The sequence below is a fragment of the Clytia hemisphaerica genome, unplaced genomic scaffold (assembly GCF_902728285.1).
Source record: "Clytia hemisphaerica strain Z4C2 unplaced genomic scaffold, Clytia hemisphaerica genome assembly, whole genome shotgun sequence".
NCBI lineage: Eukaryota > Metazoa > Cnidaria > Hydrozoa > Leptothecata > Clytiidae > Clytia > Clytia hemisphaerica.
The window spans coordinates 433,240-460,056 of NW_027104428.1; the positions used below are offsets into that span (position 1 = coordinate 433,240).

Genomic DNA, 26,817 nt, shown 5'->3' on the forward strand with positions numbered 1-26,817 from the left:
ATTTTTCCACTCGAAGCCGTTGACGAGTATATGAATTTCACCATCAGAAATGTTGTTTTTTTACATGTTATCTGGTTGCTCTTGGATCAATGGATTTTGAATGGACGAATATAGTATTCCTCCACTAAAAACCGTTGATAAATATATGAATTAAAATGTTTGTGTTTTGAACTGCAATCTGGTTGCTCTTGGATATTCCTATAATTTTTGTCAATGGATTTTGAATGAAAGCTACCGGAAAATGTAGATTAATGGATTTCGAAAGGTCAACATAGATTTCGTCTGTCGGCCATTCAAATCCATTAATTACACTACCCAGTATATTATCTTCTACAATTGATCCTTCTATCCTAAAATGACTCTTTCCTTTGCATTGAAATTTCCCAAATCCATGTTAAAGTTGACTCTCGCTAATTTGATTTCTATTATTCGTATCTTTCTTTTATTCGGATTAATTACGAGTGCCCTTCAACCCTCTTCTAATATTCTTTATTTTGTCAAATATTCTTTATTTGTCAATAAATTTTAAATGGTTAAATATTTAGTAATTGTCAACTCGAAGTGGTTGACTTGTATATGAATTTCAGCATCAAAAATGTTACGTTTTGGCATTTGAGTCTGTTCGCTCATGAATATTTCTATATTTGTCAATAAATTTTGAATGGATGAGTTTTTGGTATTTGTCCACTCGAAGCTGTTGGCTAGTTATTGATTTAAACCATGAGAAATGTTTGTTTTGACATGTATGAATTACACCGCCAGAAACGTTGTGTTTTGAAATCAAATCTGGTTGTTCTTGAATATTTCTATATGATCAGTTCAAGTTTACTTTATTTATAGTCTAGTTAATACAATATAGATCGATTGAAAGATACTGGAAAATGAGAATTTATGGATTTTGAAAGGTTAACATATATTTCATCTGTTGGCCACTCAAATCCGTTAATTACACTACCAAGATTATTATTTTCCACAATTGATCCATGTAACCTAAGATGACTCTTTCCTAGTAGGTATTGAGATTTTCCGAATTCATGCTACATTTGACTCTCCCTAACTCGAACTCTGTTATTTCTTTTATTCGAATCAACAAATCCCATGGCCACTCAAGGGAACCCTCTTGAAATACTTTCTATAATTCAAATTTGAATTAGTGAGAGACAACTGTATGTATTTCGAATTCACCTGGGTAGATGTATCTTATCAGGCTACTTTCAAAGTCGGGGGATGAAGCAGACAGACAAAATTTTCAGTTTTATCGCTCAACTGAAGTTGATTGAGAGCTACTGGAAATGTAGATTAATGGATTTTGAAAGGTCAACATATATTTCATCTGTGGGCCATTCAAATCCGTTAATTACATGACAAAGTATCTTATCTTCCACAATTTATTCTTGTAACATAAGTTGATTAAAAGTTACTGGAAAATATTTCATTTGTTGGCCATTCAAATCCATTAATTACACTACCAAGTATATTATCTTCCACTCACAATTTATTCTTGTAACCTAAGATGACTCTCTCCTAGCAGGTATTGAGATTTTCCGAATTCATGTTAAAATTGAATCTCCCTAACTCGAACTCTATTATTCGTATCTTTCTTTTATTCGAATGAACAATTCCCATTGCCCCTCAAGGGAACCCTCTTGAAATACTTTCTATAATTCGAATTTGAATTAGTGAGAGACAACTGTATGTGTTTCGAATTCACCTGGGTAGATCTATCTTATCAAGCTACTTTCAAAGTCGGGGGATGAAGCAGACAGACAAAATTTTCAGTTTTATCGCTCAACTGAAGTTGATTGAGAGCTACTGGAAATGAGATTAATGGATTTTGAAAGGTCAACATATATTTCATCTGTGGGCCATTCAAATCCATTAATTACACTACCAAGTATATTATCTTCCACTCAAAATTTATTCTTGTAACCTAAGATGACTCTTTCCTAACAGGTATTGAGATTTTCCGAATTCATGTTAAAATTGAATCTCCCTAACTCGAACTCTATTATTCGTATCTTTCTTTTATTCGAATGAACAATTCCCATTGCCCCTCAAGGGAACCCTCTTGAAATACTTTCTATAATTAGAATTTGAATTAGTGAGAGACAACTGTATGTGTTTCGAATTCACCTGGGTAGATCTATCTTATCAAGCTACTTTCAAAGTCGGGGGATGAAGCAGACAGACAAAATTTTCAGTTTTATCGCTCAACTGAAGTTGATTGAGAGCTACTGGAAATGTAGATTAATGGATTTTGAAAGGTCAACATATATTTCATCTGTGGGCCATTCAAATCCATTAATTACACTACCAAGTATATTATCTTCCACTCAAAATTTATTCTTGTAACCTAAGATGACTCTTTCTAACAGGTATTGAGATTTCCCTAATGCATGTTAAAATTGACTCACGCTAATTCGATTTCTAATACTTTATCTTTCTTTTATAATAATAAAGCTTTACAGGTTTGCAGGCCACCATGAAGACACATGGGCCTCTATAAACCGCTCGTACTTTTTACAATGATTTTTTTGAAATAGAGTTTTTTTCGTGGGCTCCCCCGAACTTTCCATTTTGTGTTGTCTCCTTTGATTGTAGCATTCATTTTTTCGGCTTCCTTACACCATTCTTTGATTATTTGTCTTTCATTTTTGGTCAAATCCTCTGTCACTCGGTAAGGAAAGCCTTTTGCTTTTGTTATTGCTTGCAACACTGTGTTCTTGTCCTCTTCGCTCGTAAATATGAATTTGATTGGTCGGTATCTCGCTTTATCTTCTCTTTCTTTCGTAAATTTCCCGATCCGCTGCGTCTCGGTAGTCTTTATATTCCTCAGATGGAGCCGCCAACCAATAATTTTGTCATGGATAAATTCTTCGTCCTTGATTTTTGTTTCTTCTTCAGATTCATCTGTCGATTCATCAATCCCATGAAAAATTAGGTTCCGTGCTGTCGATCGAATCAGCTGCTCCTCCTGCTTTTCTTTTCGAATTGCATCTCCAATGTTTTTCTCGATGTGTTTGGATGTGATTTTAGCGTAGCTCATTTGTGGTCTTTCCTCTTTTTTGTTTTCGATGATGTTTTCAATCTTCTTTTCAAGCGTGGTTATTCTGGTATCGATAGTTTCTTTCATTTCGTTGACCATAACATTGACGTCCTGTGCTTTCAAATGGTTTGTTTCTTCCTCCTGCCTTTTCATTATATTCTCACAGGCTTTGATTTCGTTTTTGAATCCTTCAATTTTTGATGTTTCATTTGAATTATACCTTTCCATTACCTGTGGTGCGATTTTGGTACAGTTTTGACACTGGAAACTTCTTGATTTGTATGACAAGCATATCTGGATTTGGTAAAGTGGCAGTTCTGTACAAAGATAATGGACTAAACGGTGAAACTTCCTGCATTATAGGGTATCTTTTGGTGCGTTTTCTTCATTTATGATGCACTTTGACGGGCTGCAAAAGTGGTTGATTATTTTCCTGGATTTTTTCCGCCATCTTTGTGCATTTCTCAGACGACAACCGTTCAGTTTTGTATTTGACGTCAGTATCTGGATTAATTCCGAGAGCCCTTCAACCCTCTTCTAATGTTCTTTATTTGTCAAAAAATCTTACACGGATAAATATTAGGTAATTGTCCACTCGAAGTGGTTCACTGTTATACGAATTACAGCATCAAAAATGTTATGTTTTGGCATTCGAATATGTTTGCTCTTGAATATTTTTATAATTATTTCATGGATTTTAAATAGACGGATATTGGTATGAATTGCTCATCAAACTGTTATATTTTGACTTCGCATTGGTTTGCTCTTTAATATTCCTTATTTTCTCATGGATTTTGAAGAATGTTTGGCATTTTTTGCTCAAAGCCGTTGACTAGTAATATAATACCCCCAGAAACATTATGTTTTGAAATCAAATCTGGTTGCTCTTTAATATTTCTATATTATCAGTTCAAGTTTACTTTATTTTTAGTCTATTTAGTACAATAAAGGTTGATTGAAAGCTACTGGAAAATGTAGATTAATGGATTTTGAAAGGTCAACATATATTTTATTTGTTGGCCATTCAAATCCGTTAATTACACTACCAAGTATATTATATTCCACAATTTATTCTTGTAGCATAAGTTGATTGAAAGCTACTGGAAAATGTAGATTAATGGATATTGAAAGGTCAACATATATTTCATCTGTTGGCCATTCAAATCCGTTAATTACATGACCAAGTATATTATCTTCCACTCACAATTTTTTCTTGTAACATAAGTTGATTGAAAGCTACTGGAAAATGTAGATTAATGGATTTTGAAAGGTCAACATATATTTCATCTGTTGTCCATTTATATCCGTTAATTACACTACCCAGTATATTATCTTCCACAATTGAAGATGACTCTTTCCTAGTAGGCATTGAACTTTCCTAAATCCATGTTAAAGTCTGTTCGCTCTTGAGTATTCCTATATTTGTCAATGGATTTTGAATGGACGGATATTTGGTATTCTTCCACTCGAAACCGTTGACAAGTGTATAAATTACACCGCCAGAAATGTTTATGTTTTGAAATCAAGTCTGGTTGCTCTTTAATATTTCTATATTATCAGTTCAATTTTTCTTTATTTATTATCTGGTTAGTACAATATAGGTCAATCGAAAGCTACTGAAAAATGTAGATTAATGGATTTTTAAAGGTCAACATATATTTCATCTGTTGGCCACTCAAATCCGTTAATTACACTACCAAGATTATTATTTTCCACAATTGATCCATGTAACCTAAGATGATATTTTCTCAGTAGGTATTTAGATTTTCCAAATTCATGTTAAAGTTGACTCTCCCTAACTCCAATTCTATTATTCGTAGCTTTCTTTTATTCGAGTAAACAATTCCCATTGCCCCTCAAAGAGAACCCTCTTGAAATACTTTCTATAATTTGAATTTGAATTAGTGAGAGACAACTGTATGTGATTTCGAATTTCACCTGGATAGATCTATCTTATCAGGCTACTTTCAAAGTCGGGGGATGAGACAGACAGGTTAAAAGTTTCAGTTTTATCGCTCAACTGAAGTTGGTTGAGAGCTACTGTAATGCGAATTAATAGATTTTGAAAGGTTCAACATATATTTCATCTGGGGCCATTCAAATCCATTTTAACTACCAAGTATACTATCTTCCACTCACATTTATTCTTGTAACCAAGATGACTCTCTCCTCGCAGGATGAGATTTTCCGAATTCATGTTAAAATTGATCTCGCTAATCGATTTCTATTACTCATATATTTTTATTGGATTAATTCCGTGCCCTTCAACCCTCTTCTAATATTCTTTAATTGTCAATAAATTTTTAAACGAACAGATATTTAGTAATGTCCACTAAAGTCATAAACTGGTATATGAATTACACCATCAAAAAGGTTCCATTTCGGCAATCGAATCTGTTCGCTTTTGAATATTCCTATAATTGTTTCATGGATTTTTTTGAATGGACGAATATTTGGCATTTTTCCGCTCTAAACCACTGACTAGTATATGAAATACACGGCCAAAAATTTGAAATCAAAATGGTTGTTCTGATATTTCTATATTATCAGTTCAAGTTACTTTTATTTTATTATCTAGTTAGTACATTCGGTCGATTGAAGCTACTAGAAAATGTAGATTAATGGGCTTGGAAAGGTCAACATATATTTCATCTGTTGGCCACTCAAATCCGTTAATTACACTACCAAGATTATTATTTTCCACAATTGATCCTTCTAAACTAAGATGACTTTTTCCTAGTAGGTATTGAGATTTTCCAAATTCATGTTAAAGTTGACTCTCCCTAACTCGAACTCTGTTATTTCTTTTATTCGAATGAACAAATCCCATTGCCCCTCAAGGGAACCCTCTTGAGATACTTTCTATAATTCAAATTTGAATTAGTGAGAGACAACTGTATGTGTTTTTGAAATACACCTGGATAGATGTATCTTTTACTTTCAAAGTCGGAGAATGAAGCAGTCAGGTTAAAAGTATCAGTTTTATCGCTCAACTGAAGTTAATTGAGAGCTACTGTAATGCGAATTAATGGATTTTGAAAGGTCAACATATATTTCATCTGTGGGCCATTCGAATCCATTAATTACACTACCAAGTATATTATCTTCCACTCACAATTTATTCTTGTAACTTAAGATGACTCTCTCCTAGCAGGTATTGAGATTTCCCGAATTCATGTTAAAGTTGACTCTCGCTAATACGATTTCTATTACTCGTATCTTTCTTTTATCCGGGTAAATTCCGATTGCCCTTCAACCCTCTTCTAATATTCTTTATTTTGTCAATAAATCTTAAACAGATAAATATGAGGTAATTGTCAACTCGAAGTGGCTGACTGGTATACGAATTACAGCACCAAAAATGTTATGTTTTGGCATTCGGATCTGTTTGCTTTTGAATATTCCTATAATTATTCCATGCATTTTAAATGGACGGATATTTGGTATGAATTGCACCATCAGAAATGTTATATTTTGACTTCGCATTGGTTTGCTCTTTAATATTCCTTTATTTCTCAATGGATTTTGAATAGACGGATGTTTGGCATTTTTCTGCTCAAAGCCGTTGACTAGTATATAAATTACACCGCCAGAAACATTATGTTTTGAAATCAAATCTGGTTGCTCTTTAATATTTCTATATTATCAATTCAAGTTCACTTTATATATAGTCTAGTTAGTGCAATATAGGTTGATTGAAAGCTACTGGAAAATGTAGATTAATGGATTTTGAAAGGTCAACATATATTTCATCTGTTGGCCACTCAAATCCGTTAATTACATGACCAAGCATATTATCTTTCACAATTTATTCTTGTAACATAAGTTGATTGAAAGCTAATGGAAAATGTAGATTAATGGATTTTGAAAGATCAACATGTATTTCATCTGTTGGCCATTCAAATCCGTTAATTACATGACCAAGTATATCATCTTCCACAATTTATTCTTATAACAAAAGTTGATTGAAAGCTACTGGAAAATGTAGATTAATGGATATTGAAAGGTCAACATGTATTTCATCTGTTGGCCATTCAAATCCGTTAATTACATGACCAAGTATATTATCTTCCACAATTTATTCTTGTAACATAAGTCGATTGAAAGCTACTGGAAAATGTAGATTAATGGATTTTGAAAGGTCAAGATGTATTTCATCTGTTGGCTATTCAATCCGTTAATTACATGAACAAGAATATTTTCTTCCACGATTGATACTTGTAACATAAGATGATTCTTTCCTAGTAGGTATTGAGATTCTCCGGGTTTATGTTAAATTGACTCTCGCTATTTCGATTTCTATTACTCGTATTTTTTTTTATTCGGATTAATTCCGAGTGCCCTTCAACCCTCTTCTAATATTTTTTATTTTGATCAATAAATTTTGAATGGACGATTATTTGGCATGAATTACACCATCAGAAATGTTTTGTTATAATATTCCTATGTTTGTCAATGGATTTTGAAAGGACGAATATTTGGTATTCTTCCACTCGAAGCCGTTGACTAGTATATGAATTACACCACCAGAAATGTTATATTTTGACTTCGAATCTGGTTGTACTTTAATATTTCTATATTATTATATACCTGTAGGCAAAAACAGCCATTGAATAATTCCTGATATACCATGGCTATTATACCACGGTAGAATTATTTTTTTTTTTTTTGGTTTTAAAGTTTATTTTTTTTTTGTCGCTCTTGTTGTTATCAAAGAAATTAAAATAAATCTATTGTCAATTTCATTAACAAATTTTTATGACTCAAAGTAATTAAGAAAATCATTAAAAAAGAAAAACATTTGAACGTTCGATTATGGGGAGTGTTTTATGTGAAACATTCGACTATTGACACAATTAATGCTTTGTTTTTGCCTCTAGGTAAATAATAAAACATATATTCAATAGGTTTTCGTTGGTTATTGGATTTATTAACCCTCGGTGATGTATATTCAACTCTGCTTCGCCTCGTTGAATATTACATCACCTCGGGTTAATAAATCTCAATAACCAACTTTTACCTATTGAATATCTGCTTATTATCACTCCTAGTTTACTTTATTTATAGTCTAGTTAGTACAATCATGAATTTATTATAGACACTGGATAAACAACGTATAAAACGGTGGAGAGCGAAGCAGTGTCTTTCTTTTGTTTAAGAAAACAATCGAGGATCTAGCTTTGCCCGCAAAGGACAACTGTCATGGCGGCTCGAAGTTCTCTGATTTTGAAAAATGATTAATAATCTCATTTCTAAAAAGTCCTCTATCTTTATCTTTTTGTACATTTACTCGCCAAAAATTTGGAAATAAATGCTAAAATACTTAACGGATACATGTATTAAATCTGTTGTGACAAAGACATCATCAGACAAGAAAAATCAAACAAAGGGTCTAAAATGACACAGAATTTTAATTTGGCGATATCTTTCTAACATCTTTCTGAGAAGAGCTAAGATCGACATATATCAGACTTGAGTGTCTTGGCTTCACCGTGGTATGAAAATATTTTGGAGGCTCGTGGTGGATCGGTGGTTTTATTGAGGTTAAATTTTGGAAATATCTGGTGTCAACATTCAATTTTTCATACATAGCATGTTTTTCGTATCTTTCTTGCAACTGAAACGTCATAACGACACGTAATTAGCAATTATTTTGATGCGTTCGCCTCTCTAAGGGAAACTTAATTTTCATTTGGGAATTGAAATGACTGTGTTAAGATGAAAAAAATGATTAAAATGTTACGAAAATTCGTTTAATGAAGGAAGGAGAGTGAACAATAATGTCATTACTGCGGACAAGGCTAGAACATGAGAAATCAATGAAAATATAGCTCGTTGGTTATCCAGTGTCTATAATAAATTCTTGGTACAATAAAGGTTGATTGAAAGCTACTGGAAAATGTAGATTAATGGATTTTGAAAGGTCAACATGTATTTCATCTCTTGTCCATTCAAATCCGTTAATTACACTACAAAGTATATTATCTTCTACAATTGATTCTTTCCTAGTAGGTATTGAGATTTTCCGAATTCATGCTACATTTGACTCTCGCTAACTCGATTTCTATTACTCCAGATTATTCGTATCTTTTTTTTATTCGGATTAATTCCGATTGCCCTTCAACCCTCTTCTAATATTCTTTATTTTTTCAAATATTATTTGTCAATAAATCTTAAAGAGATAAATATTTGGTAATTATCGAAGTCGTTGACTGGTATATGAATTACAGCATCAAGATGTTACGTTTTGGCATTAGAATCTTTTCGCTCTTCAATTTTCCAATATTTGTCAATGGATTTTGAATAAATGAATTTTTTTTATTTGTTTTCTCGAATACGTTGACTATCAAATTATTTAAACCATGAGATATGTTGTGTTATGACACGTTTGCTCTTTAATATTCTTATATTTGTCAATGGATTTTGAATGGACGAATTTTTGGTATTTGTCCACTCGAAGCCGTTGACTAGTAAATTAATTATACCGGCAGAAACATTGTGTTTTGACATCCGATAAGTATTTGGTAATTAAAATCTGTTTGCTCTTGAATATTTCTATATTATCAGTTCAATTTAATTTATTTATAGCCTGGTTAGTACTATAAAGGTTGATTGAAAGCTACTGGAAAATGTAGATTAATGGATTTCGAAAGGTCAACATATATTTCATCTGTGGGCCATTCGAATCCATTAATTACACTACCAAGTATATTATCCTCCACAATTGATCCTTCTAACATAAGATGACTCTTCCCTAGTAGGAATTGAGATTTTCCAAATTCATGTTAAAGTTGACTCTCCCTAACTCCAATTCTATTATTCGTAGCTTTCTTTTATTCGAGTAAACAATTCCCATTGCCCCTCAAGAGAACCCTCTTGAAATACTTTCTATAATTTGAATTTGAATTAGTGAGAGACAACTGTATGTGATTTCGAATTTCACCTGGATAGATCTATCTTTATCAGGCTACTTTCAAAGTCGGGGGATGAGACAGACAGGTTAAAAGTTTCAGTTTTATCGCTCAACTGAAGTTGGTTGAGAGCTACTGTAATGCGAATTAATAGATTTTGAAAGGTCATCATATATTTCATCTGTGGGCCATTCAAATCCATTAATTACACTACCAAGTATACTATCTTCCACTCACAATTTATTCTTGTAACCTAAGATGACTCTCTCCTCGCAGGTATTGAGATTTTCCGAATTCATGTTAAAATTGAATCTCGCTAATTCGATTTCTATTACTCATATTATTTTTTATTTGGATTAATTCCGAGTGCCCTTCAACCCTCTTCTAATATTCTTTAATTGTCAATAAATTTTAAACGAACAGATATTTAGTAATTGTCCACTAGAAGTCATAAACTGGTATATGAATTACACCATCAAAAAGGTTCCATTTCGGCAATTGAATCTGTTCGCTTTTGAATATTCCTATAATTGTTTCATGGATTTTTTCGAATGGACGAATATTTGGCATTTTTCCGCTCTATACCACTGACTAGTATATGAATTACACGGCCAGAAATTTGAAATCAAAATTGGTTGTTCTTGAATATTTCTATATTATCAGTTCAAGTTTACTTTATTTATTATCTAGTTAGTACAATATCGGTCGATTGAAAGCTACTAGAAAATGTAGATTAATGGGCTTGGAAAGGTCAACATATATTTCATCTGTTGGCCACTCAAATCCGTTAATTACACTACCAAGATTATTATTTTCCACAATTGATCCTTCTAAACTAAGATGACTCTCTCCTAGTAGGTATTGAGATTTTCCGAATTCATGTTAAAGCTGACTCTCCCTAACTCGAACTCTGTTATTTCTTTTATTCGAATGAACAAATCCCATTGCCCCTCAAGGGAACCCTCTTGAGATACTTTCTATAATTCAAATTTGAATTAGTGAGAGACAACTGTATGTGTTTTCGAAATACACCTGGATAGATGTATCTTATACTTTCAAAGTCGGGGATGAGACAGACCGGTTAAAAGTATCAGTTTTATCGCTCAACTGAAGTTAATTGAGAGCTACTGTAATGCGAATTAATGGATTTTGAAAGGTCAACATATATTTCATCTGTGGGCCATTCGAATCCATTAATTACACTACCAAGAATATTATCTTCCACTCACAATTTATTCTTGTAACCTAAGATGACTCTCTCCTAGCAGGTATTGAGATTTTCCGAATTCATGTTAAAATTGAATCTCGCTAATTCGATTTCTATTACTCGTATTATTTTTTATTTGGATTAATTCTGAGTGCCCTTCAACCCTCTTCTAATGTTCTTTATTTGTCAATAAATCTTAAACGGATAAATATTAGGTAATTGTCCACTCGAAGTGGTTCACTGTTATACGAATTACAGCACCAAAAATGTTATGTTTTGACATTCGAATATGTTTGCTCTTGAATATTTTTTTAATTATTCCATGGATTTTAAATAGACGGATATTTGGTATGAATTACACCATCAGAAATGTTATATTTTGACTTCGCCTTGGTTTGCTCTTTAATATTCCTTTATTTCTCAATGGATTTTGAATAGACGGATGTTTGGCATTTTTCTGCTCAAGGCCGTTGACTAGTATATAAGTTACACCGCCAGAAACGTTATGTTTTGAAATCAAATCTGGTTGCTCTTTAATATTTCTATATTATCAGTTCAAGTTTACTTTATTTTTAGTCTATTTAGTACAATAAAAGGTTGATTGAAAGCTAATGGAAAATGTAGATTAATGGATTTTGAAAGGTCAACATATATTTTATCTGTTGGCCACTCAAATCTGTTAGTTACACTACCAAGCATATTATCTTCCTTAATTTATTCTTGTAACATAAGTTGATTCAAAGCTACTGGAAAATGTAGATTAATGGATTTTGAAAGGTCAACATGTATTTCATCTGTTGGCCATTCAAATCCGTTAATTACATGACAAAGTATATTACTGTCCACAATTTATTCTTGTAACATAAGTTGATTGAAAGCTACTGGAAAATTCAGATTAATGGATTTTGAAAGGTCAACATGTATTTCGTCTGTTGGCCATTCAAATCCGTTAATTACATGACAAAGTATCTTATCTTCCACAATTTATTCTTGTAACATAAGTTGATTGAAAGCTACTGGAAAATGTAGATTAATGGATTTCGAAAGGTCAACATATATTTTATCTGTTGGCCATTCAAATCCATTAATTACACTACCAAGTATATTATCCTCCACAATTGATCCTTCTAACCTAAGATGACTCTTCCCTAGTAGGTATTGAGATTTTCCAAATTATTGTTAAAGTTGACTCTCCCTAACTCCAATTCTATTATTCGTATCTTTATTTTATTCGAGTAAACAATTCCCATTGCCCCTCAAGAGATCCCTCTTTAAATATTTTCTATAATTCGAATTTCAATTAGTGAGAGACAACTGTATGTTTTTTCGAATTTCACCTGGGTAGATCTATCTTATCAGGCTACTTTCAAAGTCGGGGATGAGACAGACAGGTTGAAAGTTTCAGTTTTATTGCTCAACTGAAGTTGATTGAGAGCTACTGTAATGCGAATTAATGGATTTTGAAAGGTCAACATATATTTTATCTGTGGACCATTCAAATCCATTAATTACACTACCAAGTATATTATCTTCCACTCCCAATTTATTCTTGTAACATAAGTTGATTGAAAGCTACTGGAAAATGTAGATTAATGGATTTTGAAAGGTCAACATGTATTTCATCTGTTGGCCACTCAAATCCGTTAATTACACTACCAAGATTATTATTTTCCACAATTGATCCTTCTAAACTAAGACGACTTTTTCCTAGTAGGTATTGAGATTTTCCAAATTCATGTTAAAGTTGACTCTTTCTAACTCCAATTCTATTATTCGTAGCTTTCTTTTATTCGAGTAAACAATTCCCATTGCCCCTCAAGAGAACCCTCTTTAAATACTTTCTATAATTTGAATTTAAATTAGTGAGAGACAACTGTATGTGTTTTCGAATTTCACCTGGGTAGATCTATCTTATCAGGCTACTTTCAAAGTCGGGGGATGAGACAGACAGGCAAAAGTTCCAGTTTTATCGCTCAACTGAAGTTGATTGAGAGCTACTGTAATGCGAATTAATAGATTTTGAAAGGTCAACATATATTTCATCTGTGGGCCATTCAAATCCATTAATTACACTACCAAGTATATTATCTTCCACTCACAATTTATTCTTGTAACCTAAGATGACTCTCTCCTAGCAGGTATTGAGATTTCCCGAATTCATGTTAAAATTGAATCTCGCTAATTCGATTTCTATTACTCGTATTATTTTTTATTTGGATTAATTCCGAGTGCCCTTCAACCCTCTTCTAATATTCTTTATTTGTCAATGAATTTTAAACGGACAAATATTTAGTAATTGTCCACTTGAAGTCATAAACTGGTATATGAATTACACCATCAAAAAGGTTCCATTTTGGCATTCGAATCTGTTCGCTTTTGAATATTCCTATAATTGTTTCATAGATTTTGAATGGACGGATATTTGGTATTTTTCCACTCTAAACCGCAGTTATGAATTACACCCACAGAAATTTGAAATCAAATTTGGTTGGCTTTTAATATTTCTATATTATCAATTCAAGTTCACTTTATATATAGTCTAGTTAGTGCAATATAGGTTGATTGAAAGCTACTGGAAAATGGAGATTAATGGATTTTGAAAGTTCAACATATATTTTATCTGTTGGCCACTCAAATCCGTTAGTTACATGACCAAGCATATTATCTTCCACAATTTATTCTTGTAACATAAGTTGATTGAAAGCTACTGGAAAATTTAGATTAATGGATTTTGAAAGGTCAACATGTATTTCATTGTTGGTCATTCAAATCCGTTAATTACATGACCAAGTATATTATCTTCCACAATTGATACTTGTGACATAAGTTGATTGAAAGCTACTGGAAAATGTAGATTAATGGATTTTAAAAGGTCAACATGTATTTTATCTGTTGGCCACTCAAATCAGTTAATTACATGACCAAGTATATTATCTTCCACAATTGATACTTGTAACATAAGTTGATTGAAAGCTACTGGAAAATGTAGATTAATGGATTTTGAAAGGTCAACATGTATTTCATTGTTGGCCATTCAAACCCGTTAATTACATGACCAAGTATATTATCTTCCACAATTGATACTTGTGACATAAGTTGATTGAAAGCTACTGGAAAATGTAGATTAATGGATTTTGAAAGTTCAACATGTATTTTATCTGTTGGCCACTCAAATCTGTTAATTACATGACCAAGTATATCATCTTCCACAATTGATACTTGTGACATAAGTTGATTGAAAGCTACTGGAAAATGTAGATTAATGGATTTGGAAAGGTCAACATGTATTTCATTGTTGGCCATTCAAACCCGTTAATTACATGACCAAGTATATTATCTTCCACAATTGATACTTGTGACATAAGTTGATTGAAAGCTACTGGAAAATGTAGATTAATGGATTTTAAAAGGTCAACATGTATTTTATCTGTTGGCCACTCAAATCTGTTAATTACATGACCAAGTATATTATCTTCCACAATTGATACTTGTAACATAAGTTGATTGAAAGCTACTGGAAAATGTAGATTAATGGATTTGAAAAGTCAACATATATTTCATCTGTGGTCCATCCAAATCCGTAAATTAAATGACCAAGTATATTATCTTCCACAATTTATTCTTGTAACATAAGTTGATTGAAAGCTACTGGAAAATGTAGATTAATGGATTTTGAAAGGTCAAGATATATTTCATCTGTTGGCCATTCAAATCCGTTAATTACATGACCAAGTATGTTATCTTCCACAATTGATACTTGTGACATAAGTTGATTGAAAGCTACTGGAAAATGTAGATTAATGGATTTGAAAGGTCAACATATATTTCATCTGTGGTCCATTCAAATCCGTAAACTAAATGACCAAGTATATTATCTTCCACAATTTATTCTTGTAACATAAGTTGATTGAAAGATACTGGAAAATGTAGATTAATGGATTTTGAAAGGTCGAGATATATTTCATCTGTGGTCCATTCAAATCCGTTAATTACATGACCAAGCATATTATCTTACACAATTTATTCTTGTAACATAAGTTGATTGAAAGCTACTGGAAAATGTAGATTAATGGATTTTGAAAGGTCAAGATATATTTCATCTGTTGGCCATTCAAATCCGTTAATTACATGACCAAGTATATTATCTTCCACAATTTATTCTTGTAACCTCAAGTGACTTTTTCCTAACCTGGTAACAGATGGTCATAATTTCTTACGCGCGCCACGGTAAACCTGTAAAGACGCTTGAAAATTAACCATTCGAGGAAAATAGCCATTTTCAGAACGAGAATCTTGCTACGTGCTGCAAAGTCAAAAATTTAAATTTTTTCTGATACGGCGCCCCAATTTTACACAACCGCGCAGCATTGTTGTCATTTCCAGTCCTTCGAAACGATACACGGCCCTTGCGAAATCGAAACTACATTTTCCGACAGACCGTTTGTTTTCACACATACTTTCAAAGCTCCAGCGTGATGTGCAAAAAATAATGACGATCTGATTTCAGGTAATTACTTTAGTCGTACAAACTTTAGCGAGCAGAAACTTGCGCGAATTATGGCCTTTTTGCGAAAGTAAATGTCTTTGAAAATTCTTAACAGGGTAAGTTGTGAAAGTTTATGCTTGCGAAAAATTCTCAAAAAAAATGGAAATCTATAAAACCGTGAAGTCGTAATAAATATCAAATTTTCGGCATATTATTATTTCTTAATGCCTTTTTAAAGTCGAAGAGCTGATTTAAGGGGTATTTTTCATTTTTAAGGCAATTTTTATTCGAAATTTCTCACTTTTATCCAATGTTTAGCGAAAGTTTATGCTCGCGAAAAACATTTTTTCCACAAATTCGCAAAAGAAAATGTCGCAAATTTCGTGATTTTTCCACCTCGCGAAAGTTTTTACGCCTAAAGTTCTTACGCCTAAAGTAGTATGTATTGAGATTTCCCGATTTTCTTTCATGTTACAGTTGACTCTCGCTAATTCGAACTCCATTATTAGAATCTTTTTCTAATTTGAACTTATTCCCACTCCCCGTCAGAGAGGAACCTTTTTATAAAAACACTTTTTAGAATTTGAATGCCTCTGTAATTTGAACAAACAATACTATCTGTAAGCCGAAGCTTTCTATAATTCAAGAAAATTTTTTGATTCTTGAAGATCGAATTACAAAAAGTCAACTTACCTTAAGTAAGAGAAAAAAATTTTAGCGAGAAGAAATTTTGGCGAATGAGCCCAGTCGCCAATTTTGGTGCAATTTAGCGAAATTAGTTTTGGCGATTTAGTAAAATTTGTAAATTTGGCGAGAATTAATTTTGGGAAACGACCCATTTTTGTTCAATATTTTAGCTGAAAAAAGGGTTTTCAGGAGGAATAGATACTAAATTGAAAGAAAATTTAATTTAGCGAGAATTTATTTCGGCGAATGACCTATAAATTTAAATTTGGCGGAAAGAAATTTCTTACCTTAAGGTAAATGAAAGAAATTCTACAGTTGATAGCTACTATTTGTTGTACTCGTTATACAAAACATACTTATATTCTTTCATTCTGTTTTTCCAAAAAAAAATCGAATATTTGGGATGGAGGATATAACATTTTTTGGGAATTTACCCACCAAAAAGTGTGACTTTCCAGATATCCCCAGATATCCCCAGATATCAGGACTAGCCCCTGGACTAGCCTCAGTTGAACTCCGGACATTCAAAATCACCCCCAAACAGAGCAAATTTACCCCCGGGACAAGGCAAATTGTGTGAATTTTTCACCACCCCGGACAATATATTCTCCACCCCCATGCACCAACATTTTCTGAAAGGGCCCATTGCACCAACAGAATACAGTCCGAATATACATAGTGACCGATCTCGAAAAAATGCATAAATGATAAACATTTTCTGATTTTATCTAAAAATGTTTTGAAAAAGGCTAGTGAAAGCTTCGCATAATAGGCTTTTTCAGAAATTATTATTGTTATTATGAGGGAAGAACGATTGCCTCGTTTTGAAAGCAATACTAAATTGATCAAATCTCTTGAGTGTTTAAAGTGTTACTTTTAAATAAGAATTTATTTATGAAAAGAGGAATAAGAGAGCTCTAAGGAAAATCTGGAGCAATTAAAACGAGAATTGCATTCGCTGAGTATTAATTGAGATCAATATCAAAGGTCGTGTTCAGATCTGAAAGTTTAAGTTTAAGGTTTAAGTAGTACTTTGTTGATATGGGAATTCAATTATAATCACTTTTCTTTTGTCATCATCGATTGGCGATCTCGAGGAATCTTCTTTCCTAACTTGAAATCATGTCATCTTTTCTCTTGAGATACTTTGAAACAAAAAAGATTTCAGGGAATCACTCTGCAAAATACTAATTCGTGTTCGTTTAAGCCATTACTGCTAGAGATGCTCCGAGCGTCTCTAAGTCATAAATTTCACGTTCTTTTTTCTTCATTTACAAAAGGAGCATGCTTTTCACTTGCGAATTCTGATTTCGTCTATTCAGAAAACTGTAACGAAATCGTAAAAACTTTTTTTTTAAACCAGAGGGTGATTCCTTTTTAAACTTTGGTTTAACTAATGAGGAGCGTGCCGTTAGATACAAAAGGAATATAAAAGAAACATGTAGACCTAATTGCTTTAAACCTTGGTCTGAACACGACCAAAGAATCTAAATTTGACCGGAAGTAATTTTTACTAATTTGTGGGTTATCTGGCGTCGTCAATAGTGGAGGTAAATTTTATTTCCTGAATAAGATCCCAGTCTTTGCATCACGGAAAGTTTATTTTACTCCTTCGTAGAGCACTCAACTTGCCACAAAGGGCTCATTTTGCCAAATCGCCATATGACTGTTTTAGTTTGTTTCAAAAATCAGGTGCTGGCAACTGGCAAAATTCCAAGAGGTTGGCTTCTTTCACAAAATCACTTTGCCAATAATCTAAATACATATCTACATAACTGTTTTAGTGAGCTTCCAACTAAAAAATAATTTCCAAAAGGTTGGCCGCCGTTTTTACGCCCTTGAACGCAATCATACATTTGTAACAAACCATAAATTTTCAGTCTCTGTATTTTTCACGGGTTCTTTAACTTCATCTTGTATATTTGTAATCAGGAAACTGTTCTTTTGTGCAAGATCTTGGTTATGCCACATACGAGTAAAGTTGATAAGAATGGAACCGATCACGAAAAGTGAACCAGCTAATACAAACATAAACTGTGGTTGCAGCAGTTTTGAATCGTTCATCATTCCTACAAAATGAGAAAAAGTTATTATAAGGCGCCTCATAAACGCCGCCCAAACCCATTTTTTCAAACGCCTCGGACCCTATTGGGACCCCCTCTGTTTACTAATTTTTGAAAATATTTTCAGCTGTCTAAGAGTCGAGTCCCTCATTTTGCTATAAATAGCCTGGTCTTACTATATAATTTCTTTATTTAAGGTCATTTTACAAAACAATTTCAAAACCCCCGAACAATAAGTTTTCCCCTGTTTATTCGAATTTGGAGATTTTTCCATTTTGATATAATTCAAGCTAATATGCTGTTTTGTGCTCATTGAAAAGGTTTTTATGAGTGAGCCTTGATAATAATACTTTGAGTAATAGAGAGTAAGTTGCATTTAAAAATCTTACCGATAATGGGTGGTCCAACAGCAATAGGAATCCCAATACTGGTCAACATGATACCATAGCCTTGTGCGAAATCTCTGGCACCAACGATATCCAAAGTCACCAAACTGAGTAACCCAATGAAAGATCCATCCAAGAAACCATAAGCTATGACGTAAGATACCAACGACCAGTGTGAAGTTGCAAAGTATGTTAAAATACTGACCACTCCACTTAAGAACATTGAGAATTGATAAACTATGATGAGATGTTCACGGACACAGGATATGATTTTCCCATACACCATACGACCAATAATGTTACTTATGGACCAAATTGATATCAGAAAGCTGGCATTGGTTGGTGAGATTTGTAGATTGTGAGTTGCATAGTTTACCTGTTGAATGAAGAGCATGGTAAATGAAAAATTATTTTACCAAGTTTTTATAGCACAGTCGACGCTCTCTAATTCGACGTTCTACTTTTCGATACGCTCAATTATTCGATAATATTGAAAGTCACTGCCAACAATAAACTCTTATAAACGACGCTCTACTATTCGATACGCTTACTTTTTCGATAAGAATCCAATTTCCCTTGGAAATTGAATTAGAGAGCGTCAACTGTATTTGTATTGAAATAGAACTACAATACAATGCATTGCAATGCCTGAAGATTGCGCCCATTATAAGTGAGTTCTTTATTTCTCAATTTTTCTCAATCTCAATTCAGATTTTCCAAATAGTACGTCAAGTTAAGTTACGTAACGTCCAGTTGAACTGATAGTTGATGATATTCACCATATCACTGTCTCCCACGAACCCAACAGCTGATTGGTTGAAAGTGACGTATTGACTGATTTTACGTCACTTACAACCAATCTGCTAATGAATAGCTTATGTAGATTTGCACTTTCTGCACTAATAGACGATATCGGATTTAGATAAATGCAATGCATTCTGGTTTCTAGGGACTCTCAAAGGAATTATAATCTATTATAATTGATCTATTATGAATTCCTTTGAGAGCCCCTAGAAACCAGAATGCATTGCATTTATCTAAATCCGATATCGTCTATTACCGATGATTCCTTTCGACCATAAAATGACCTTTTTTCTTGGCATATCGAGGATTAGACTACATGGTCCAGTGAGAAATATCTTATGTCAAACAAGATAGACTAGTTAGAGGACAAAATGAAAGATGAAGAAAGCAATACAGAGCTGTTAATGAAGGCCAAAACCCCGGGGGGGGGGGGGTACTAGGGTTTGCGAGCTGACGGGGGGGGTGCCGCCCGACTTTCGAACTTTGGATCCTTACCGGGACTAAAAAAGAGAAAACCAAGGAAAATTTTGTGAATTTTACGACCCTTAGCGGGACTAATTTGACCAATTTTGACCAAATTTCGATCTTTCAGGGGGTAAAAAGTTGAAATTTTCCTATTTTTCCGACCCTTAGCGGGACTAAAAAAAGGTACCCTTAAGGGCTGCACATACCGTACCCTCCATTTGCCTAAGTACCCCCCCCCCTGAGGCCAAAACCTACCTTTCCAAAAGAAAAGGTTTAACAACTGAACCCAAAACTAGCAAATCAATCTAAAGAAAAAATATATTCGACAAAATAATAGTAAAAATCATTGATGGAAATAGTTCAAAACTTACCAGATGGATAATTGGAATATAGTAAGCAAAGTTGGTCAACATCATTGCTATCAAAAATACCACGTATTTCTTACTACGAAACAAAGTCCAATTCACCGTAAAATTATCTTTAAAGTCATGTTCAGAATCTGTAATATGACTCTCATCTGTTAAACACTCACTAGCATGGTCTTTCAGTTTGGTATCAGTCGAGCTTTCGTTTGTGGTTTTTGAGAAGGGTTTAAAACACAGTGCACATAGACCTGCGATTGTTAGATAGGCTATACCACACATTCTGATCGCACGCCGAAGTCCGTTGACTATTATAATATGTTGTATCAAAGGACACATCACAACAGCTCCCAATGCAGAACTGGCAACAGCAAGGCCAGTAGTGACCGCCTGATACTTTTTAAACCACCTTCCGATCATGACAAGACACGGTGTGTATAACAAACTTGTCCCAACTCCGAAGAAAACACCATAAACGAAATATAAGGCAAAGAAATCTTGTACGATTGAAGTTAAGATGAGGCCTGTTCCACTAAGGATTGCACCTAGCATCAGGGTAGTAGAAACACTTGTGACGTCACAACATTTTATAGCGAGCGTTGATGATAAGAACAGCAAACCACTTGATAATGATCCAACCCAAGCTGTAAATAGAAAGAAAAATTACATTGCCTATAATAATACTTGTTAACTCAGGGGGGGGTCAGTGTACCAGAAGGTGGCATGTATCCTGGGGTGGGTGGGTGTTTGAGAAAAAAATTTGTCATGTACTACCTGTGTACTATAATTGGGGTGTTGGGTCCAAAATCGATTTTGATTTTTACTACATGTGTACCAAAATAGGGGTGTTGGGTCCAAAATTGAATTTGATTTTTACTACCTGTGTACCAAAATAGGGGTGTTGGGTCCAAAATCGATTTTGATTTTTACTACCTGTGTACCAAAAAAGGGGTGTTGGGTCCAAAATCGATTTTGATTTTTACTACCTGTGCACCAAAATAGGGGTGTTGGGTCCAAAATCGATGTTAACAGTGTGGAAACAAAAAGGTTAAGAAATTATCTGCTAAAATAGAAATGTAAAGTTGTACTATTATAAATTGATCAAGCCAAGTTTGTCCAAGATCATTCTTCCAAACTTCTTGGAATAAATTGAAATCCTACCAGATCCCACTGAAATGAAGGTTTATCGAGTCAATGTAAACATTCGAACATTTGAATTCAAACATTCAACATTCGTACATTAGAGGTGCCAACTCTCACGCATTGGGTGTGAGACTCATGTATTTCTACATGGTCTCACATAATTTTTGAAAAGTTTGATTTCTCACCCATTTTGGATTTTTGAGAAAAATTTTCCTGTTTTTCCGATTTTTGGAAAAAAGTTTTCCCAATTTCCCAATTTTTGGAAAAATGTTTACCCGATTTTCCGATTTTCGAAAAAAAGTTTCTCTATTTTTCAGATTTTTCAAGGTAGTACCCGGTAGTAAATGGGGGGTATGGGGTGGTTTTGGTTTTTTACCAGGTACTACCTGGGTAGTAAATAGGGGGTATGGGGTGGTTTTGGGATTTTTCCATGTAGTATGGTGTACTTCAGGGGTGGGTGGGTGTCAAGTTTTGAAAAATACCTTGTAGTACACATACATGCCGCCTTCTAGTACACTGACCCCCCCCTGGTTAACTTCCACTGTTTAAGAAAACCTGAAGCTTCGTTCAAATCTTTATAATTTCACAAAGCGAATTTCACTAACCTGTTTGTCCTTCACCTCTTTTGAATTCTTTCAACAAATTTGGGTACAATATACCATAGGTGTAATGTACACCGAAAACCATGAACATAAGAACACAACTAGCAAAAAACATGACCCAACACCATCCTTTGTCTGGTATCAACTTCTTATCATTGATAAAATAATCTTTCCATTCCTTCAATTTGGCACTCATTTTTCTTATCATTTTTAACCTTTTTGATTTTTCAGGGTACAAAATATGCTGCTGAAAGAAAGATGAAGAAAAAGTCACCATCAGTTGCCAACGGATCCCTGGTATGTAAAGTTAATTTGAATTTTTTTTAAATGAACACCTAAGTTTTGGCTGGGGCTGGATGTGCTTATTTTCTTCATATTCTTAAATACATTCTTAATTTTCTATATAAACTCACCCTTGTCCGGCTAGCTCAGTCGGTAGAGAATTCGCCTTACAATCCAAAGGTTGTGGGTTCGATCCCCGGTCGACGCCAACTCAGCCGGATGAGTAGCTAAGATTGGGTAATCTGATCTAGGCGGTAAGTTACATGGAGCTGAGAGTAGATGTAGCGCTCCGCCTCAGCATTCGATCTCCAAGGTATAGCGCAAATAGAAAAGGGGATAGACTACCGGCTCCCCGCTCTGCCGCCAGATAAAAATACTTACTAAAAACTCACCCTCTAATATTATCTTTCTTTATTAATAGTTCCAGATTCACTACAAATGCAAGGAGCTAATCTGTTGACCGATTAAAGACGCTTACCATGCTTCGTTTCCTACACATCAAAATCTGGGATGTAAGTCAGACATTACTTTGGTTCAAGTACTTTGCAGTAGTGCAATTCCTATTACTGCGTTTCAAGTACAGATCTTTTTGCTAGTAAGACAGATTTTGCACAAATTACCCAACCTCGTCCCCCGTGTACTCCACGTTACTTTGATTCAAGTAATTTGTTTTGCAATCTATGTACTTTGTTTTTATCGCTGTAGACCAAAGCCCGGATACAAAAATTTGATCTCCCTCTTGCTGGTATGACAGATTTTGCTCAAATTACCCATCAAATCTAGATATGCAACACTGACTTGTTGCTGTACGTGCATTCACTTCAGAAACCAGTTTTTAATGATGTTTTTAAACGAGACTATAAACATAACTTTTCATTCCCTACTGGGCAATGTAAAGAAAGTAAAAGAACTAAATTCTAGATCGCTCAAACCCTTTTATTTAAGCGTTTTAACAACAACTGAAAAAGTTGCATTTACGCTAGCATTTACGCTGGTAAAAGCTGAATGTGACCGCAAAATAGAAAGCCTGCGTAAAATGTATTTTTGTTTCGTGATGATACACATTCGTATTATAATTTTTCCTGTTAAACAAGCAATCAAATTATACCCAAAAGGTTTGGACTGTGACCTCTGCAAGAAACCAAAGTTCATAGAAGAAAAAAATATTAACATTCCAAAAACCACATTTGGTTAAAATCAGCTTCATAACTGGTCATTCTAAACCTGTTTGACCAGAATCTGGTTACTTTGATTAATCAAAATCAGTTTTGCGGCTAATTTTGTGTTTCGTATTCATGCTCCCCCCAGCTCCCCCTCTTATTGTGGTTTTGAAAATCGTGAAATTTTGATGAATTTTTTAATGTTTTTGTCATTACTTTCCGCAGTATATTTTTAATTTTAGAAAAGTTCATAAATCAATAATTTCATTCATTTAGACCTAAAGGGGTGGGAACATGAACGGTTTTTTGTTGCATCATTTCCCATAACATTAACCCCAAAAGGTTTTTCGGGTCGTCACAAATTAGATCAAAAAGTACTCCTTTCGAGAAATTCCACATGGTTTGAGTCTCAAATTTCATGCATGATTTTATCAGACTTCTAACCATACAATATCTAACAAATAATTCATCAGAATTACACCCCTTTCTCACACTGGGATCCGTTTCCACTTTAAATCTCCAGCCATATTAAAAAAATGGGAATATCAATCCCCATCGAGTTTCAATCCGTGATTTTTACCCCCACTGGCTGAAAAAATCCTTCCGGATCTGTGAGAAAGGGGTGTAGAATTCTGAGCAAAATTAGATGGAGCCGTAGATAATATTTCTATGAAAAAAATGTGTATTCGTGATATGCATCATTGCAATGTCTTCTGACATTACATCACGGACCCAATAGCTGATTGGTTGTAAGTGACGTAAAATCAGTCAATACGGCACTTTCAGCCAATCAGCTGTTGGGTCCGCGGAAGTCATTGCAATGGTACATATCATGAATCTCGTACGTTACTTCATGCCATGGCAATTAAAATATTCAAACTGAACAACAATCTGCTTTCTTACTGCGAAGTTTATTTTCTGGTCTGTACGGTCTCGCACACAAAAGACACATGTTTATAAACTATGACTGTTGACGTCATCATCTAATGGTATTAAAAACTATCACTCGTTTAAAGCGTTTAAAGCGCTTAGAATTGACCAAGCTTGGTCTGAGAACAAGTCTCAAGTTATGCGAATTTCATGTATGGTTTTAAAAAACTTCCCACCATCAATTTTCAACAAAGTTGTGATTAGAGTACATTTTTTCCGCAAACGATAATTTCTTCTTTCAAATTCTTAATTTTTTTTCTGAAACTTTTTATAATTTTTGGGTTATTGTGAGAATATTTGTAATAGGGCTTGAAACGTCTAGTCTAGACCGAATTTAAAGCTAGACCCAACTTTAGGCTTTCGTTGTCTATTCTAACGGAAGTTTCTGCTAAAATCGCTACTTTCTACCACGTTTTAAAGTTTTTGGTAAAATACCCAATTACTCGATTTCTAAACGACGGCATGTACTGCCTAAAAATTGGCTTTCTAAATCGGGCACTTACAGTGCCGCTCTTGCGCACTAAAAACTTATCCTTTAAGTGCATTTTACCGAACCTTTCTGAACTTTACAGTGTAGTTTGATTTTATGTCTTATTTTGCTAAAGCCACCGGAAAATGAGCCTCATACGTCGACACGAACAAATTGAAAAATGAAAAATGGGTGCAAAACTTTAAATTTTTACTTGGTTCTCGAAAAACCAATTTACAAAATTTACCTAAGAACAAATCAAAATCTGAGAATAATTATTCAGAAACAGTTTGTACGAGAGCTAGAGAACACCTGAAAATTGCAAGGATAATAACAACCCCAGACAAAGTTAACCAGTTCACCTAAAGGATCGATGAGTGGTAATGTCTGACTTGCCATTTCAAAGTTTCGTACAATTTTATTATATAGTCGCCCAACATTTTGTCAAGAATATATTAAAGTCACAACAAGAACAACCTTAGAGTTAAAATACCAGTAAAAGGTTGTTTTCTATCTATCAAAAGGGTATCGATCTGTTATTATGTATTTCTGGTGTCATTTGTTTTCAGTTCTTAATCGAGTTAAATTAAACGACCTTTTAAAGTCTTAACGAGATCTGACAAAATTTTTATAACTTCCCATCACGAAACTTGATTGCCTACTTTGAAGAAAAAAAGTTCTCTTCAAAGCTAATTTTGCCGCTTTAGCTGTGTTTCTGTTTTTTCACAGACTATCAGTAAAGTTCTTTACGGCCCGCTCGATACGGGGTCAAAGTCGAACTTCTACCGTTTCCTAACTTTATCTCATTGAGTTCCTCGACCTTTACTGATTCTTTTGAATTTACTGACTATTTTGAATTCAAAAACTTACAATAAAAATGACAAACAAAGCCGATTATAGTCTCAAATTGTTGGTCATTTTCCACATTATTTTGTTAAAATTTCTGGAAATCGTGGCCTTAGAAGGGTTGATTTTCGTGATTTTGGGCCCGTTTTCAAGAAAGTTGGTGTGATAAAGGAGACCTTACTGCTCGTACATAACCAGAGGTGCATGTTTATAACCTGGAGTCCTCTCTGTGGAGCTCAGAATAGGCTTAGCTAAGGTTCCAGCATAACACCCTAAGCTTACATCGTACGAACGGGTGGTTCTGGAGGACCAAATCTGGTTTGCTGATCAAACTACAGATCTCAGGGGGAGACAACGAGGAAGTTTCTGTGAAACAAGAGATGGGTTTTAAAAGTGAAATAGACTTTGTATTAGAGCCTAACAAATATTGCATAAGTTATGTAGAGTCAAATAATGTTTCAAGGTTTCAGAGATTAATAAATTAAGGCTCGAAAAATAATCAAGTATTTTTTCTTTATATTTTCAATAAATATTGTTTGATTTCTCATTTCGCTGTTTTCTCTTCAAAGCTTTATAATTGGATACCCCTGTGAAAAAAATGATATTAAAAAAGTTGTACTATTTTCCTATCAATTTTTTTTCATAAATTAGACGCATTGTGAAGTGCGTCTGAAGTCAAAACTTGGTAATTCTGACAATCGAAATAATACTCGGTGAAATTTTATCTTTTGCAATACACCTTTTTACGGTTAGCTGCTTCGTATAAAAAGTCACCAAATTTTCGAGTAAACAAACCATCTCATTGGCTAAAAGCAAAAACATAAACAAAAAAATGTCCAGAGTAAAGGCACAGAAAGCACATTTTTCTCATACTCATATACTTTTGTTTTTGCTTTAAGCCAATGGGATAGTTTGTTTACTCGAAATTTTGGTGACTTTTTATACGAAACGGCTAACCGGAAAAAGGT

At 33.8% G+C, this 26,817-nt stretch overlaps 1 protein-coding gene across 1 annotated transcript; it reads right to left on the reverse strand.

Moving 5' to 3' along the window:
• Window positions 1–18,048: 18,048 nt before the first annotated feature.
• On the reverse strand, window positions 18,049–22,387 carry LOC136820485 (monocarboxylate transporter 10-like). Its single transcript, XM_067076669.1, has 4 exons — window positions 22,166–22,387; window positions 20,427–21,061; window positions 18,790–19,162; window positions 18,049–18,406 (listed from the first exon to the last, which is right to left on the reverse strand). The coding sequence occupies exons 1-4, from the start codon at window positions 22,368–22,370 to the stop codon at window positions 18,186–18,188; spliced, it is 1,434 nt and encodes a 477-aa protein (XP_066932770.1). The 5' UTR covers window positions 22,371–22,387; the 3' UTR covers window positions 18,049–18,185.
• Between the last annotated feature and the right edge of the window lie 4,430 nt (window positions 22,388–26,817).